This window comes from Lichenostomus cassidix, chromosome 3, assembly GCF_008360975.1.
Source record: "Lichenostomus cassidix isolate B80296 chromosome 3, HeHo_3.0, whole genome shotgun sequence".
In the NCBI taxonomy this organism is placed as follows: domain Eukaryota; kingdom Metazoa; phylum Chordata; class Aves; order Passeriformes; family Meliphagidae; genus Lichenostomus; species Lichenostomus cassidix.
In genome coordinates, this window is record NC_139483.1 from 111242537 (window position 1) to 111261000 (window position 18464).

The 18464-nt window shown below is 44.9% G+C and overlaps 1 protein-coding gene across 1 annotated transcript in view; it reads right to left on the minus strand.

The window, feature by feature from the left end:
* PNOC (prepronociceptin) overlaps positions 1-17932 on the minus strand; it is a 29234-nt gene extending 11302 nt beyond the window's left edge. Inside the window, exons 1-2 of the mRNA XM_085057191.1 lie at positions 17898-17932; positions 4756-4888 (exon numbers count right to left, since the gene is read on the minus strand). Coding sequence (XP_084913317.1) covers positions 4756-4875 — 120 coding nt within the window. The 5' untranslated portion in view covers positions 4876-4888; positions 17898-17932. The remainder of the gene's footprint in view (positions 1-4755; positions 4889-17897) is intronic.
* Positions 17933-18464: the final 532 nt, after the last annotated feature.

The window sequence follows — 18464 nt, forward strand, 5'->3', positions numbered from 1 at the left end:
GGGATTTTGGCTCCACCATGTTTGTGTCTCATCCTGTTCCAAAAGACCTCATCCAGGATCCAGAAGTCCTGTGGGGTTTGGTGTCACCATGTTTGTGTCTCATCCCATCCCAGATCCCTCATCCATCTCAACCTGGGCATGGATCTGGAATTCGTGTGGGGTTTTAGCTCCACCACGTTTGTGTCTCATCCCATTCTGAGAGATCTCATCCATCCAATCTAGGATGGATCTGAAACCCCTGTGAGGTTTTGGTGTCTCCATATTTGTGTCTCATCCCATCCCCAAGACATCTCATCCATCAAATCCAGGCATGGATCTTCTCCTCCTGTGGGGTTTTGGCTCCACCATGTTTGGATCTCATCCCATTCCAGATCCCTCGTCCATCCAATCCAGGCATGAATCCAGAATTCCTGTGGGATTTTGGTACCACCATGTTTGATTCTCATCCCATCCCGGAACCCTTGTCCCTCACAACCAGGCATGGATCTGATCCTGCTGTTGGGTTTTGGTGTCACCACGTTGGGATCTCATCCATCAAACCTGGGCAGGGATCTGGAATTCCTGTGGGATTTTGGCTCCACCATGTTTGTGTCTCATCCCATCCCAGATCCCTCATCCATCAAACCTGGGCATGGACCCAGAATTCCTGTGGGATTTTGGTGTAACCACATTTGAGTCTCATCCCTTTCCAGATCCCCCATCCATCCACTCCAGGCACGGATCTGGAATTTTTGTGGGATTTTGGGGCCACCATGTTTGCGTCTCATCCCATTCCCAAGACACTTCATCCATCAAATCCAGGAATAGATCCAGAATTCCTGTGAGGTTTTGTCTCCACCATGTTTGTGTCTCATCCCATTCCCAGATTTCTCATCCATCAAACCTGGGCAGGGATCTGGAATTCCTGTGGGGTTTTGGCTCCACCATGTTTGTCTCATCCCATCCCAGATCTCTCATCCACCAAATCCAGGAACAGATCCGCTCTTCCTATAGTGTTTGGTGTCACCATGTTTGTGTCTCATCCCATCCCAGATCCCTCATCCATCAAACCTGGGCATGGATCTTCTCTTCCTGTGGGATTTGGCTCCACCATGTTTGGATCTCATCCTGTTCCAGATCCCTCATCCATCCAATCCAGCCATGGATCTGGAATTCCTGTGGGGTTTTGGTTCCACCATGTTTGTCTCATCCCTTTCCAGATCCCTCATCCACCAAACCTGGACCTGGATCTTCTCCTCCTGTGGGGTTTCAGCTCCACCATGTTGGTCTCATCCCATTCCAGATCCCTCATCCACCAAACCCAGTCACAGATCTTCTCCCCCAGTGGGAATTTGGTTCCACCAAACCCAAACACCTCACAAAACCGTCCAGAAGAAAACCAGGGAAGAACCAAACTCCCGAAACACCAGGAGGAACCACAGATGGAATCCCAGAGAATTGTCCTCTCCCACCTGGAATTATCTCCATCCCAGCTTTTCCTTCATGCCGAGGTCATTCCAGCACCAAATACCAAAGTTCTTGGAGGACATCTGAGGTCTTCTCCAGGGATCTCCGAGGTTTTGGAAGGTCCATGCTGATGGAACTGATGGATCTTGAAGGGTTTGAGATGATTTTCTCCAGGGATCTCCAAAGGTTTGGAATTTCCATGCTGATGGAACTGATGGATCTCAAAGGATTTGAGATGATTCTCTCCAGGGATCTCGGAGGCTTTGGAAGGTCCATGCTGATGGCACTGATGGATCTCAAAGGGTTGGAGATGATTTTCTCCAGGGATCTCCAAAGGTTTGGAAGGTCCATGCTGATGGAACTGATGGATCTTGAAGGGTTTGAGATTATTCTCTCCAGGGATCTCGGAGGCTTTGGAAGGTCCATGCTGATGGAACTGATGGATCTTGAAGGGTTTGGGATGATTTTCTCCAGGGATCTCCAAAGGTTTGGAAAATCCATGGATTTTCCAATGATGGAACTGATGGATCTCTGAGGGTTTGAGATGATTTTCTCCAGGGATCTCCAAGGCTTTGGAAGGTCCATGCTGATGGAACTCATGGATCTCAGAGGGTTGGAGATGATTTTCTCCAGGGATCTCCAAAGGTTTGGAATTTCCATGGATTTTCCAATGATGGAACTGATGGATCTCAAAGGGTTTGAGGTGATTTTCTCCAGGGATCTCCAAGGCTTTGGAAGGTCCATGCTGATGGAACTGATGGATCTTGAAGGGTTTGAGAAGATTTTCTCCAGAGGTTCTGTTCTCCTCCACCGAGGACATCCTGGTTGATTCGATTCTCCTGGAATTCTGAGGAGAATTCTGGGAATTCTCAGCTCCTCCTCATCCGGAGCCACCAGGGAGGATTTTCCCGATCCTCGGTTGGTGGCTTTGGGGACAACGATTGGGGTTTTCCTCCACACCGTGAGGAGCAGCTGGTCCAGGTCATTCCATAAAATCCCACATTCCGAGGAATCTCCCAAACCCACGGGGCTGATGGGAATTCCTCGGAAGTTGCTTTGGGAATGGCGGAAGGCCGGAAACAATCCCAAATCCTAAATTCCAAATCCTGAATCCCAAATCTCGAATCTCAGATCTCAAATCCTGAATCTCAAATCCCAATTCCCGAATCCCAAATCCCAAATCCTGAATCCCGAATCTCAAATCCCAAATAATCCCAAATCTCCAATCCCAAATTCCAAATCCTGAATCCCAAATCCTAAATCTCAAATCCCAAATATCAAATCCCAAATAATCCCAAATCTCAAATCCTAAATTCCAAATCCTGAATCCCAAATAATCCCAAATGTCAAATCTCAAATCCCAAATCCCAAATCTGAAATCCAAAATCCTGAATCCAAAATCCCAAATCCTGAAAAATCTCAAATCCCAAATCCTGAATCCTAAAACCTGAATCCCAGATTCCAAATCTCAAATCCCAAATCCGGAATCCAAAATCCCGGATCTCAAATCCCAAATCCTGACTCTCAAATCCCAAATCTCTAATCCCGAATCCTGGATTTCGAATCTCAAATCTCAGATCTCGAATCCTGAATCTCAAATCCCAAATCCTGGATCACAAATACTGAATAATCCCAAATCCTGAATCCCAAATCTCAAATCCTGAATAATCCCAAATCCTGAGTCTCAAATCCCAAATCCCAAATTGCAAATCCTGAATAATCCCAAATCTCAAATCCCAAATCCTAAATCTCAAATCCCAAGTAATCCCAAATCCCAAGAAATCCCAAATCACGGATCCTAAATCCCACATACTGAATCCCAAATCCTAAATCTCCAATCCCGAATCCCAAATGATACCAAATCTGGAATCCCCGAATCCTAAATCTCAAATCCCGAATTCAAAATCTCAAATTTCAAATCACGAATCTCGAATCCCGAATCCTGAATCTCCAATCCCAAATCCCGAAACCCAAATCCTAAATCCTAAATCTCAAATCCCAAATCTCAAATCCCAAATAATCCCAAATCTCAAATCCTAAATTCCAAATCCTGAATCCCAAATCCCAAATCCTAAATCTCCAATCCCAAACCATCCCAAATCCCAAATAATCTCAAATCCCAAATTCAAAATCTCAAATAATTTCAAATCACGAATCTCAAATCCCAAATCCTGAATCCCAAATAATCCCAAATCCCAAATAATCCCAAATCCCGAATCTCCTGGTTTTTGGGGACATTTCCTGTATTTTCTCGGGAAATTTCCCATAATTTTTGGGGACAGGCCCGGGTTTTTTGGGGACACTTCCCAGTTTTTTGAGGGGAATGAGGTTTTGGGGTCAGAAATGAATATTTCAGGGCTGAAAATGAATGTTTTGGGGTCAGGAATGAGGATTTTGGGGTCAGAAACAAAAGGTTTGGGTCAGGACTGAACATTTTGGGGCCAGAAATGAACATTTTGGGGTCAGGAGTGAATGTTTTGGGGTCAGAAATGAACATTTTGGGTCCAGGATGAGGTTTTGGGGACAAAAAAGAACGTTTTCGGGCAGAAAATGAACATTTTGGGGTCAGGAATGAACATTTTGGGGTCCAGATGAGGTTTTGGGACTGGAAATGAACGTTTGGGTCCCAGAGGAGGTTTTGGGGTCAGAAATAAGGATTTTGGGGTCGGGAATGAACATTTTGGGGTCAGGAATGAACATTTTGGCTTCAGATGAGGTTTTGGGGTCAGAAATGAACATTTCGGGGTCCAGAATGAGCATTTTGGGGCCAAAAATGAACATTTTGCATCTAGGATGTGTTTTTGGGGCCGGAAATGAAAGTTTTGGGCCAGAAATGAACATTTGGGGTCCAGATGAGGTTTTGGGGTCGGAAATGAACATTTTGGGGTCGGAAATGAACGTTTTGGGGTCAGGAATGAGGATTTTGGGGTCAGGAATGAACACTTTAGGGTCAGATGAGTCTTTGGGGTCGGAAATAAGGACTTTAGGGTCAGGAATGAACATTTTGGGGTCAGAAATGAACATTTTGGGGTCGGAAATGAACATTTTGGGGTCGGAAATGAACATTTTGGGGTCGGAAATGAACATTTCGGGTCCCGGCTGAGTTTTTGGGGTCAGAAATGAACATTTTGGGTCCTGGCTGAGTTTTTGGGGTCAGAAATGAACATTTCAGGTCCCGGCTGACTTTTTGGCATCAGAAATGAACATTTTGGGGTCCAGAAGGAATATTTTGGGAGCAGAAATGGAGATTTCGTATCTACGGTGGGTTTTCGGGGCCGGGAAGGAGGATTTGGGGGATTCAGGACTCACGAGGACGTCGAAGGAGTCGCGGTAGAGCTGCCGGTCGCAGTGCAGGCAGTCGCCGCGGCAGTCGCTGCGCGCCGGGGCGAAGAGGCAAAGCAGCAGCAGATCCCACAGCAGAGACCTCATGGTGACCCCGCAGCTGGAAACAGGGAGAAATCCCAAAAAAAATTAGGGGAAATCATGGGAAATCCCAAAAAAACCATGGGAAATCCCACAGCAGAGACCTCATGGTGACCCCGCAGCTGGAAACAGGGAAAAATCCCAAAAAAACCATGGGAAATCCCAAAAAAACATGGGAAATCCCACAGCAGAGACCTCATGGTGACCCCAGAGCTGGAAACAGGGAAAAATCCCCAAAAAACCCCAAAAATCCCCAAAAAATCCCAAAAAATCCCAAAAAATCCCAAAAAATCCCAAAAAATCCCAAAAAATCCCAAAAAATCCCAAAAAATCCCAAAAAATCCCAAAAAATCCCGGGAAATCATGGGAAATCCCACAGCAGAGACCTCATGGTGACCCAGGAGCTGGAAACAGGGAAAAATCCAAAAAAATAATGGGAAATCCCAAAAAAACCATGGGAAGTCATGGGAAATGACAGAAAAAACAACAAAAAATTGCATTAATTACAAAAAAAATTTACATTGAGTTATGGGAAATACTGCAAAATGCAGTGAAATTTAATTGAATTGTGCAAAATCCCAATCAAAATCCTGCAGAATCCCACAGAATCCTACAAATCCTTGTGAAATCCCTAAAAATCCCCCAAAAAACCCCAAAAAACCCAAAAATACCCCCAAAAATCCTGCAGAATCATGAAAAATCCCACAAAACCCCAAAAAATCCCATGAAATCAAACAAAATCTCACAGAATCCCACAAACCCCTGCAAAATAATAAAAAAATCCCACAAAAATCCCAGAAAACCCTGCAAAACCCTACAAAATCAGCAAAAAAAATCACCCAAAAATCACCCAAAAATCACCCAAAAATCACCCAAAAATCACCCAAAACCACCAAAAAAACCACCAAAAAATCACCCAAAAATTCACAAAAATATTCACAAAAAGTCACCAAAAAAATCGCAAAAATAACAAAAAAATCACCAAAAGTTCCTGCAAATTCCTGTAAAATCACCAAAAAACCCCAAAATCAGGAAAAATAATGGAAAATCATGGAAAATCACCAAAAAATCACCAAAAAAATCACTAAAAATAATTTTTAAAAAATCACCAAAAATCACAGAAAACCTACAAAAAAATCACCAAAAAAATCAAGAAAAATCAAGAAAAATCTGCTAAATTATGCAAAATCCCATTAAAATCCTGCAAAATCCAACCAAATCCCTCAAAATCCCACAAAACCACCAAAATCCCACAAAATCCCGCAAAATCCCACAAAATTCCCACAAAATCCCCAAAAAATCCCACAAAATTCCCACAAAAATCCCCACAAAATCCCACAAAAATCCCACAAAAATCCCACAAAAATCCCACAAAAATCCCACAAAATTCCCACAAAAATCCCACAAAATTCCCACAAAAAAACCACAAACAAAAAATCACAAAAAGTCACCAAAAAATTGTGAAAAAAATCACAAAAAAATCACCCAAAATCACCAAAAATCCTACAAAACCACCCGAATCACACAAAACCCCGCAAAATTCATCAAAATCTCTCCTAATCCCAAAAAATCCTGCCGAATCCTAATAATCCAGCCAAATCCCAGAAAATCCCCCAGAATGGAAAAAAACCAATCCCAGCAAAATCCTACAATATTCGGCAAAATCCTGCAAAATAAAAAATTTTAAAAAATCCCAAAAAAATCCCAAAAAATCCTTTAAAAATAGGATTGATCTTATGGGATCATTATGGGGTCGATTGCTATGGGATCGATTGCTATGGGATCATTATGGGATCGTTATGGGATTGCTATGGGATCACTATGGGATCAATTGTTATGGGATCAATCATTATGGGATTGTTTGTTATAGGATCGTTATGGGATCGATCACTATGGGATCGTTATGGGATCCATCGCTATGGGATCATTATGGGATCCATCGCTATGGGATCGCTATGGGATCGTTATGGGATCGTTATGGGATCGTTATGGGATCGATCACTATGGAATCATTATGGGATCGTTATGGGATCGATCACTATAGGATCGTTATGGGATCGTTATGGGATCCATCACTATGGGATCATTATGGGATCCATCGCTATGGGATAGCTATGGGATCGTTATGGGATCGTTATGGGATCGATCACTATGGGATCGTTATGGGATCGATCGCTATGGGATCGTTATGGGATCGTTATGGGATCGTTATGGGATCGATCACTATGGGATCGTTATGGGATCGTTATGGGATCGATCACTATGGGATCGTTATGGGATCGTTATGGGATCGATCACTATGGGATCGTTATGGGATCGATCACTATGGGATCGTTATGGGATCGTTATGGGATCGATCACTATGGGATCGTTATGGGATCGTTATGGGATCGATCGCTATGGGATCGTTATGGGATCGTTATGGGATCGTTATGGGATCGATCACTATGGGATCGTTATGGGATCGTTATGGGATCGATCACTATGGGATCGTTATGGGATCGTTATGGGATCGATCACTATGGGATCGTTATGGGATCGATCACTATGGGATCGTTATGGGATCGTTATGGGATCGATCACTATGGGATCGTTATGGGATCGTTATGGGATCGATCACTATGGGATCGTTATGGGATCGTTATGGCATCATTATGGGATCGATCGCTATGGGATCGTTATGGCATCATTATGGGATCGATCGCTATGGGATCGTTATGGGATCGTTATGGGATCGATCACTATGGGATCGTTATGGGATCGTTATGGGATCGATCACTATGGGATCGTTATGGGATCGTTATGGCATCATTATGGGATCGATCACTATGGGATCGTTATGGGATCGTTATGGGATCGATCACTATGGGATCGTTATATGATCGATCACTATGGGATCGTTATGGGATCAATCGCTATGGGATCGTTATGGGATCGATCATTATGGGATCACTATGGGATTGATCGTTATGGGATCGTTATGGGATCAATCGTTATGGGATCGATCGGTATGGGATCACTATGGGATCGTTATGAGATTGCTATGGGATTGCTATGGGATCGATCATTATGGGATCATTATTGGATCCATCATTATGGGATCAATCGTTATGGGATCACTATGGGATCCATCATTATGGGATCAATAGCTATGGGATCATTATGGGATCACTATGGGATTGATCATTATGGAATCGATCATTATGGGATCGTTACGGGATCATTATGGGATCAATCGCTATGGGATGGCTATGGGATCATTATGGGATCGATCGTTATGGGATCGTTATGGGATCGATCACTATGGGATCAATCGCTATGGGATTGTTATGGGATTGTAATGGGATTGAACGCTATGGGATCATTATGGGATTAATCATTATGGGATCATTAGGGGATCACTATGGGATCGATCGTTAGGGGATCGATCGTTAGGGGATCGATCGTTAGGGGATCGCTATGGGATCATTATGGGATCGATCGCTATGGGATTGTTATGGGATTGATCATTATGGGATCGATTGTTGTGGGATCATTGATTGTTATGGGATCGTTATGGGATCGATCATTAAGGGATTGCTATGGGATCCACTGTTATGGGATTGATCGTTATGGGATCACTATGGGATCCATCCTTATGGGATCGCTATGGGATTGTTATGGGATCATTATGGGATCATTATAGGATCATTATGGGATCGTTCGTTATGGGGTCAATCATTATGGGATCGTTATAGGATCGATCGTTCTGGGATCACCATGGGATCGAATTGCTGTGGGACTCCAAAATTCCCAGGATTTCCAGCCACAATTCCCAGGATTTCCACCCCAAAATTCCCAGGATTTCCAGCCACAATTCCCAGGATTTCCAGCCCAAAATTCCCACAATTTCCAGCCACAATTCCCTGGATTTCCAGCCACAATTCCCTGGATTTCCAGCCCAAAATTCCCTGAATTTCCACCCCAAAATTCCCAGGATTTCCACCCCAAAATTCCCTGGATTTCCAGCAAGGATCCCTCAATGAAAATGACTTTTCCACCCCAAAATTCCCAGGATTTCCAGCCCAAAATTCCCAGGATTTCCACCCCAAAATTCCCAGGATTTCCACCCCAAAATTCCCTGGATTTCCAGCCCAAAATTCCCTGGATTTCCAGCCCAAAATTCCCTGGATTTCCAGCCCAAAATTCCCTCAATGAAAATGACTTTTCCACCCCAAAATTCCCAGGATTTCCAGCCCGAATTCCCTGGATTTCCAGCCCAAAATTCCCAGGATTTCCACCCCAAAATTCCCAGGATTTCCAGCCAGAATTCCCAGGATTTCCACCCCAAAATTCCCAGGATTTCCAGCCCAAAATTCCCAGGATTTCCACCCCAAAATTCCCAGGATTTCCAGCCCAAAATTCCCACAATTTCCACCCCAAAATTCCCACAATTTCCAGCCCAAAATTCCCAGGATTTCCAGCCCAAAATTCCCAGGATTTCCAGCCCAAAATTCCCAGGATTTCCAGCCAAAATTCCCAGGATTTCCAGCCAGAATTCCCAGGATTTCCACCCCAAAATTCCCTGGATTTCCAGCCCAAAATTCCCAGGATTTCCAGCCAGGATCCCTCAGGTGACAATGACAATTCCCACCCTCTGACGTCACTCGGGCAGTGACGCAATTCCCGCCTGGAATTTTTAGGATTCGATCCTGACGGAATCGTTAAAACAACAATCGCGGAGTGACTCACGGCAGAGGCAGAAACCTCCCGGAAGAGGGCAAAATTCCCGGGAAAAACCTCTCATTCCCAAAAAAAAACCGGGAAAAGGATTGTCACCCCACCCTTGTCACCGAGAGACTCCAAATCCCGGGAAAAGCTGCAAATTCCTGCTCGGAATTCCCAAAAATCTGGGAAAAAAATCCCCGATTTTCCCCATTCCAGCCCCAAAAATTCCATCGGCAAAAAATTTTAGGGAATTTTTTTTTCCCGGATTCCGGATTTAAGGGGGGTGGTGAGGCTCCGAGCCTTGTCCTGAGTTTCCCAGCCACAAATCCATGGGAAAAAAAGAAGAAAAAAGGGAAAAAAAAGGAAAAAAAAGGAAAAAAAGAAAGAAAAAAAAAAAAAAAAAGGAAGAAAAAAAGGAAAAAAAAGGAAGAAAAAAAAGGAAAAAAAAGCCTTTTCCCCTCATTCCCCCCACTCTTTGTTTTCCCCACTCTTTCCCCTATTTTTCCCTTTTTTCTCCCATTTTTCCCCCACTTTCCCCCATTCTTTACCCTATTCCTTCCAATTTCCCCCATTTTTCCCCCAATTTTTCCCCCATTTTTCCCATTTCCCCCACTATTTGTTTTCCCTATATTTTCTCATTTCCCCCATCTTTTTCCCCATTTTCCTGCTTTTTCCCACTTTTTTTCATTTTCCCTCATTTTTTCCTCAATTTCCCCACTTTCCCATTTCCCCCATTTTTTCCTCATTTTCCCCTTTTTCCCCATTTTCCCAATTTTCCCAAAATTTTCCCATTTTTTCCCCATTTTCCCCCCATTTTTTCCTATTTTTCCCCATTTTTCCCCCATTTTCCCCCATTTTTCCCCATTTTTTCCTCTATTTCCACTATTTGTTTTCCCTATTCTTCCCCATTTCACCCCATTTTCCCCCATTCTCCCCATTCCCCCACTACTTGTTTTCCCCATTCTTTCCCATTTCCCTTATTTCCAATTCTTTCCTATTTCTCCTTATCTTTTCCCATTCTTTCCCATTTCCCCTCGTTCTTTCCCCAATTCTTTCCCCATTCTCCCCATTCCCCCACTATTGATTTTCCCCTTTTCTTTCCCATTTTCCCTTTCCCATTTTCCCCCTTTCTTTCCCATTTTCCCCCGTTCCTCTCTCCATTCTTTCCCACTTCCCCCCTTTTTCCCCATTCTTTCCCATTTCCCCACTCTCTCTTATCCCAATTCTTTCCCATTTCCCCTATTTCCCCATCCTTTCCCATTCTCCCCACTTTTCCCCCATCCTTTCCCATTTTCCCCATTCTTTTCCCCCATTTTTCCCATTTCCCCCCATTCTTTCCCATTTCCCGCACTAATTTTTTCCCTCTTTCTTTCCCATTCCTCCCCACCATTCTTTCCCACTTCCCCTCTTTTTCCCCCATTCCCCCCATTTTTTCCCCAGTTTCTCTCCCCATTTTCTCCCATTCTCCCCATGAGTCTCCTTTTCCCCCATTTTCCATTTCCATTTTTTCCGATTTTTCCACTATTTGTTTTCCTATTCTTTCCCATTCCCCATTTTCCCCGTACTTCCAACTTTCCCTCATTTTTCCATTCTTTCCCATTCCCCCATTCTTCCTCCTATCCTTTCCTATTTCCCCCATTTTCTCCTATTTTCCCCACGACTTGTTTTCCCTATTCTTTCCCATTTCTCCCTTTTTCCCCTCATTTCCCCATTTTTTTCTCCCCATTTTTTCCTATTTCCCCCCATTCTTTTCCCTATTTTTTCCATTTCCCCCATTTTTTCCTCCCCATTCTTCCCCATTTTCCCCCCAGCCTTTCCCAATTCCCCTATTTCCCCCCATTCTTTCCAATTTCTCCCCATTCTTCCTCCCTTTCTTTCCCATATCCCCTATTTCCCCCCATTCTTTCCCACTTCTCCTATTTTCCTCCCTTTCTTTCCCATTTCCCCCCATTTTTCCCCTGTTCTCCCCCATTTTTCTCCAGTTCCTTCCCCCATTTTCCCCAATCTTTCCCATTTTCCCCACATTCTCCCCATTTCCCCTCCATTTCCCCCACTTTTTTCCCCATTCTTTCCCATTTCCCCCACTATTTGTTTTCCACATTCTTTCCCATTTCTCCCCATTTTTCGCCCCATTTTTCTCCCCATTTTCCCAATTTTTTCCCATTTCCACCCATTTTTTTCCCATTTCTCCCACTATTTCTTTCCCCTATTCTTTCCTATTTCCTCCCATTCTCTCCCCCCATTTCTCCCCAATTCTTCCTCCCTTTCTTTCCCACTTCCCCTATTTTTCCCCCATTCTTTCCCATTTCTCCACTAATTTTTTCCTCCATTATTCCCCATTCCCCCCACTATTTCTTTTCCCCATTCTTTCCCATTTCCCCCCATTCTTTCCCCAATTCTTTCCCATTCTCCCCATTTCCACCCATTTTTTCCTATTTCCTTCACTATTTCTTTTCCCTATTCTTTCTCATTTCCCCCCATTTCTCCCCACATTCCCCTCTCCTTTCTTTCCCACTTCCCCTATTTTCCCCCCATTCTTTCCCATTTCTCCACTATTTTTTCCTCCATTCTTTCCCATTTCTCCCCATTTTCCCTATTCTTTTCCATTTTCCTCACCATTTCTTTTCCCTATTGTTTCCCATTCTCCCCATTTTCCCCACTTCTCCTATTTTTTCTCCCCATTCTTTCCCATTTCCCCTCATTCTTTCCCCAATTCTTTCCCATTTTCCCCCTCGTTCCCCCACTATTTCTTTTCCCTATTCTTTCCCATTTCCCCCCCAATTTTTTTCCTATTTCCCCCACTATTTGTTTTCCCCATTCTTTTCCCATTTCCCCCTGTCTTTCCCCCATTTCCCCCATTCTTTCCCCATTTTCCCACCATTCTTTTCCCTATTCTTTTCCATTTCCCCCTGGTTTTTCCTCCCCATTCTTTCCCCTATTTTTCCCCCACTCTGCCCATTTCCTTCCCATTCTTTCCCATTTCCCATTTTTCCCCCACTTTTTCCCACTTCCCCTACTTTTCCCCTTTTCCCCCATTCTTCCCACCCCATTCTTCCCAATTTCCACTTTTTGTTTTCCCCATTCTTTCCCATTTCCACTCTTTTTCCCACATTCTTTCCCATTTCCACTCATTTCTTTTTCCCCATTCCTTCCCATTCTCCCCCAATTCATTCATTTCCCCATTCCCCCCATTCTTTCCCATTTCCCTTCATTTCATATTTCCTCACTCTTTCCCATTTTCTCATTCTCTCATTTCCCCCCATTCTTCCCCTCTCAATCTCTCCCCACTATTCTTTCCCACTTCCCCTATTTTTCCCTATTCTTTCCCATTTTCCCCTATTTCCCCCCATTTTTCCCCCCCATTTTCCCATTTTCCCCATTTCCCCATTTTTTCCCCATTTTCCCTATTTTCCCATTTTTCCCCATTTTCCCCTATTTCCCCCATTCTTTCCCATTCCCCCATTTTTCTCCCATTTTCCCAATTTTTCCCATTTCCACCAATTTTTCCTATTTCCACTGTTCTTTCCCTATTCTTCCCATTTTTCCTCCCATTCTCTCCCCCCATTTCCAATTCTTCCCTCCCTTTCTTTCCCACTCTATTTTTCCCCCATTTTTTCCCCTTTCCCCCACTGATTTTTTTCCTCCATTCTTTCCCATTTCCCCACTATTTCTTTTCCCCATTCTTTCCCATTCCCCCCATTCTTTCCCATTTCTCCTATTTTTCTGCCCATTTTTTCCCATTTCCCCTCATTCTTTCCCCATTCTTTCCCACTTCCCCCACTATTTGTTTTCCTTGTTCTTTCCCACTTCTTCCCATTCTTTCCCATCCATCACCCATCCCCCCATTCTTTCCCATTTTCCCTCATTTTTCCCCCTTTCTTTCCCACTTTCCCCCATTCTTTCCTATTTCCCCCACTATTTATTTTCCCTATTCTTTCCCATTTCCCCCCATTTTCTCCCTATTCTTTCCCATTTCTATTTTCCCCCATTCCCCTCCATTTCCACCTATTTTCCCCCCAATTCTTTCCCATTTCCCCCTATTCTTCCTCCCTTTCTTTCCCACTTCCCCTATTTTCTTCTCCCACTCTTTATTTTCCCTATTCTTTCCCATTTTCCCCTATTTTCTGTACCCCATTCTTTCCCCCCATTTCCACCCATTTTCCCCATTTCCTCCTATTTTCTCCCCATTCATTCCCATTTCCCACCTTGGTTTTTCCCCCATTCTTTCCCATTTTCCCTATTTCTTTTCCCCATTCCATTCCCCCACTTTTCCTCCTCAGTCTTTCCCATTTTCCCTTTTTTCCCCATTTTCCCACTATTTGTTTTCCCCACTTCCCCCATCCCCCATTCTTCCCCACCCCACCCCACCCCACCCCACCCACCCCCAACCCCCACCCCACCACCACCCACCCACCCACCCCCCCACCCCCACCCACCCCCCCCACCCCCCACCCTTTCCCCACTGATTTTTCCTCCATTCTTTCCCATTTCCCCACTATTTCTTTCCTACCCATTCCCCCATTCTTTTCTCCATTCTTTCCACTTCTCCTATTTTTTCTGCCCATTTTTTCCCATTTCCCCTCATTCTTTCCCCAATTCTTTCCCATTTTCCCCCACTATTTGTTTCCCTTGTTCTTTCCCACTTCTTCCCATTCTTTCCCATCCATCACCCATCCCCCCATTCTTTCCCATTTCCCCTCATTTTTCCCCCTTTCTTTCCCACTTTCCCCCACTATTTATTTTCCCTATTCTTTCCCATTTCCCCCCATTTTCTCCCTATTCTTTCCCTTTTCACCATTTTCCCCCAATTCTTTCCCATTTCCCCCTATTCTTCCTCCCTTTCTTTCCCGCTTCCCCTATTTCCTTCTCCCACTCTTTGTTTTCCCTATTCTTTCCCATTTTCCCCTATTTTCTAGACCCCTTTCTTTCCCCCCATTTCCACCCATTTTCCCCCATTTCCTCCTATTTTCTCCCCATTCATTCCCATTTCCCCCCTTGGTTTTTCCCCCATTCTTTCCCATTTTCCCCCCTATTTCTTTTCCCCATTCTTCCCCATTCCCCCCATTCTTTTCTCCCCATTCTTTCCCATTTTCCTTTTTTTCCCATTTTCCCCACTATTTTTTTCCCCATTCCTTCCCATTCCCCCACTTTTCCCCCATTCTTTCCCATTTTCCCCATTTTTCCCCCATTCTTTTTCCTATTCTTTCCCATTTTCCCCTCCTTTTTCTCCCCATTTTCCCCATTTTTTCCCATTCCATTTCTTTTCCTATTCTTTCCTATTTCCATTCTTTCCCATTTTTTCCTCCCATTCTTTCCCCCCATTTCTCCCCCATTCTTCCTCCCTTTCTTTCCCACTTTCCCTATTTTTCCCCCAATTTTTCCCATTTCTCCACTAATTATTTCCCCCATTCTTTCCCATTTCTCCCCATTCTTTCCCATTTCCCCCACTATTTCTTTTCCCTATTCTTTCCCATTTTTCCCATTTTTTCACCCCATTTTTGCCACTTCTCCTATTTTTTCTGCCCATTCTTTCCCATTTCCCTCATTCTTCCCCCAATTCTCTCCTATTTTCCCCTATTTTTCTCCCATTTTTCCCATTTTTCACCCCATTTCCCCCCCAAAAAACCCAAACCTTCCCCCTCTCCCCCATCCCCATCCCCCACCTAAAAAACCATCCCAACCACCCCCCAAAACCTCCTCCTGACCCCAAAATCCCCTTTTTCCCAAAAAAAACCCCAAACCACCCCAAAAACCTCCTCCCGACCCCAAAAATCCCCTTTTTTCCCCCCAAAAAAACCCCAACCACCCCAAAAACCTCCTTCCGACCCCAAAAATCTCCTTTTTTCCCCCACAAAAATCCCAACCACCCCAAAAACCTCCTCCCGACCCCAAAATCCCCTTTTTTCCCCCAAAAACCTCCTCCCGACCCCAAAATCCCCTTTTTTCCCCCCAAAAACCATCCCAACCACCCCAAAAACGTCCTCCCGACCCCAAAAATCTCCTTTTTCCTCCCCAAAAAACCCCAGCCACCCCAAAAAACCTCCTCCCGACCCCCAAAATCCCCTTCCCCCCCAAAATCCCACCCACCCCAAAACCTCCGACCCCCAAAATCCCCTTTTTCCCCAAAATCCCCAACCACCCCAGAAACCTCTTCCCGAACCCCAAAATCCCTTTTTTTCCAAAACCATCCCAACCACCCCAAAACTCCTCCGGCCCCCAAAATCCCCTTTTTTCCCCAAGAACCTCCTCGACCCCCAAAATCTCCTTTTTTCCTCCCCAAAATCCCAACCACCCAAAAACCTCCTCTGACCCCAAAAATCCCTTTTTCCCCCAAAACCTCCTCCCGACCCCAAAATCCCCTTTTCCCCCCAAAAATCCCAACCACCCCCAAAACCTCCCGGGCCCCAAAACCTCCTCTTGCCCCAAAATCATCCAACCACCCCAAAACCTCCTCCCGACCCCCTAAAACCCCTTTTTTTCCCCCCAAAAAACCCCAACCACCCCAAAACCTCCTTCCGACCCCAAAATCTCCTTTTTCCCCCAAAAACCTCCTCCGCCCAAAACCCTTTTTCCCAAAACTCACCACCCCAAAAACCTCCTCCGGACCCCAAAATCCCCTTTTTTCCCCCAAAAAACCTCCTCCCGACCCCAAAAATCCCCTTTTCCCCCCAAAAAAACCCCAAACCCACCATCCCGGAGGAGATTTCTCCACCCCGCTGAGTTTTCCATCCTTTTCATTCCTCCCCATCGCCGGGGGGAGGGAAAACAATTAGAGAATTTAAATAAATAAATACAAAAAAAAAAGGATTTTCTGCGAATCCCAACCTGGCGGTTGAGATAAAACAGAGGGAAAAATGGGATTTTTGTTATCTCTCCGGGTGGGAAAACTGCCTTGTGAATCCCGCCGGGAATTTCGCCTTGGGAAGAGGTGGAAGGGGCAGCAGGTGCTGCTGGAAATGGGATTTTTTTCGCTTGATTTGCCGCGATTTCGGGCCGGAAAATAGGGAAAAAATCTCCTTGAATCCCTTGGGGGATGAGGGGGGAAAAGGATGATCCCAAATCTCCATCCCATCCCAAATTTCATCCCCAATTTCATCCCAAAATCTTATTTTTTTCCCCCTTTTTTTTTTTTTATTCCCACAGCCAAGGCCTCATCCAGAGGCGGCCGGGAAACGTCAGGCATGAAAGAAAATCAAAGATTTTCTAAGGGAAAATAGTCAAAAATTCAAATTATAACCCCAAATTACCCCCTAAAGCCTTTCCCTGTTGTGCCAAATTTTTGGGGTGATTTTTTGGGGTGGAAAAAAGGGGATTTTGGGGATGATGAGGAGGGGGTGGGTGGAAATTCCCGACGCTAGGCAGGGATAAAAAAAGAAAAGGAAAAAAAAAAAAATCAGCTCTGCCTTTTTTTTCGCCTTTTTCCCCTCAATCAGGTAATTGGCCATAATTGGCCAAAATGAGGCGTAAACACAGATGGGAGCTGAGGGGAAAAAAGGGGAAAAAAAGGCTGGAAAAGGCTGTTGGGAGAGGAGAAAAAATAAAAATAACCTCGGGAAGAGATTTTTGCTCATTTTCTCAGCTTGGGGGTTTTTGGGGGAGAGAGAAAGAAGCGAACAAAGCAGGGAGAAAACAATAAAAAATTCGCATTTTCGTCCTTTTTTGGTCATTTTTGGGTGGGAAAAAAGAGAAAAATCCCAGTTTTGGCCTTTTTGGTGTTTTAGGGTGGAAAATAAATGAATGAGATTCTCACTGTGGTGGTTTTTTGGGGATTTTTGGGGTGGAAAAAAGGGGTGAAAAGCCTCAAATCTCAAATCTCCCGGAGCATCCCGGGGAAGTCCCGACTGGGAGAAAAAGGATTAGGAACAGGGAAAGGAGAGGGAAAAAAAACCCTAAAAAATTCCTTTAAAAAATCCCCTAAAAATCCTTTAAAAATCCCGAAAAAAATCCTTTAAAAATTCCTAAAAAATCCCTAAAAAATCCCTAAAAATCCCCAAAAATTCCCGGAGGTTTGGGGGAAGCCAAACCTCCTCTTGTTGCATCCCTGCGGCTCCAACTCGGGATTTTGGGACCGAAGAGAAAAACTTTTCCCTCTCCCGGCTGGAGCGAATTTTTGGATCTCAACCTTCCCGGCGCTGAGATTTCGCTCAGCGGGGAGAGAAGAGAAAAAGAAATTAATAAAAATTTAAAAAAATCAGAAAAAATTCCATCTCCGCGCGCTGGAAAGGTGGAAAAACCGGGAATAAAGGGTGGGAATAAGTGGGAATAAATGGGAATAAATAGGAATAAGTGGGAATAAATGGGAATAAATGGGAATTTCTTACCTTGGGAGAGCTGCCGGTCGCTGTGCTCTGCTCAGCTCCGCGCCTTACGCGGCCAGCCGGAGCCGCTCTGGTTTTTATAGCGCGGAGCTGCCGCGGCTCCTCCCGCACACGTGCGCGGCTGAGCCAACCCGGCGCGGCAGGGTGGGAGAGCTGCCTGCCCCCGCACAGCCCCGAAATCCTAAAAATCCCCAAAATCCTGGAGCCAAGAGCCCGAAAATCCCGAAAATCCTGAGCCAAAAAACCCGAAAAATCTGAGCCCCAAAATCCCGAAAAGCCCCAAAATTCCGAAAATCCTGGAGCCAGGAGCCCGAAAATCCTGAGCCCCGGAGCCCGAAAATCCCCAAAATCCTGAGCCCCTGGAGCCCGAAATTCCCGAAAATCCTGGAGCCCGGAGCCCGAAAATCCCGAGCCCAAAAAACACGGCACGGGAGGGTGGGAGAGGAGAGGAGAGCTGCCTGCCCCCGCACAGCCCCGAAATCCTAAAAATCCCGAAAATCCTGAACCCCGGAGCCCGAAAATCCCGAAAATCCTGAGCCTCGGAGCCCGAAAATCCTGAGCCCCTGGAGC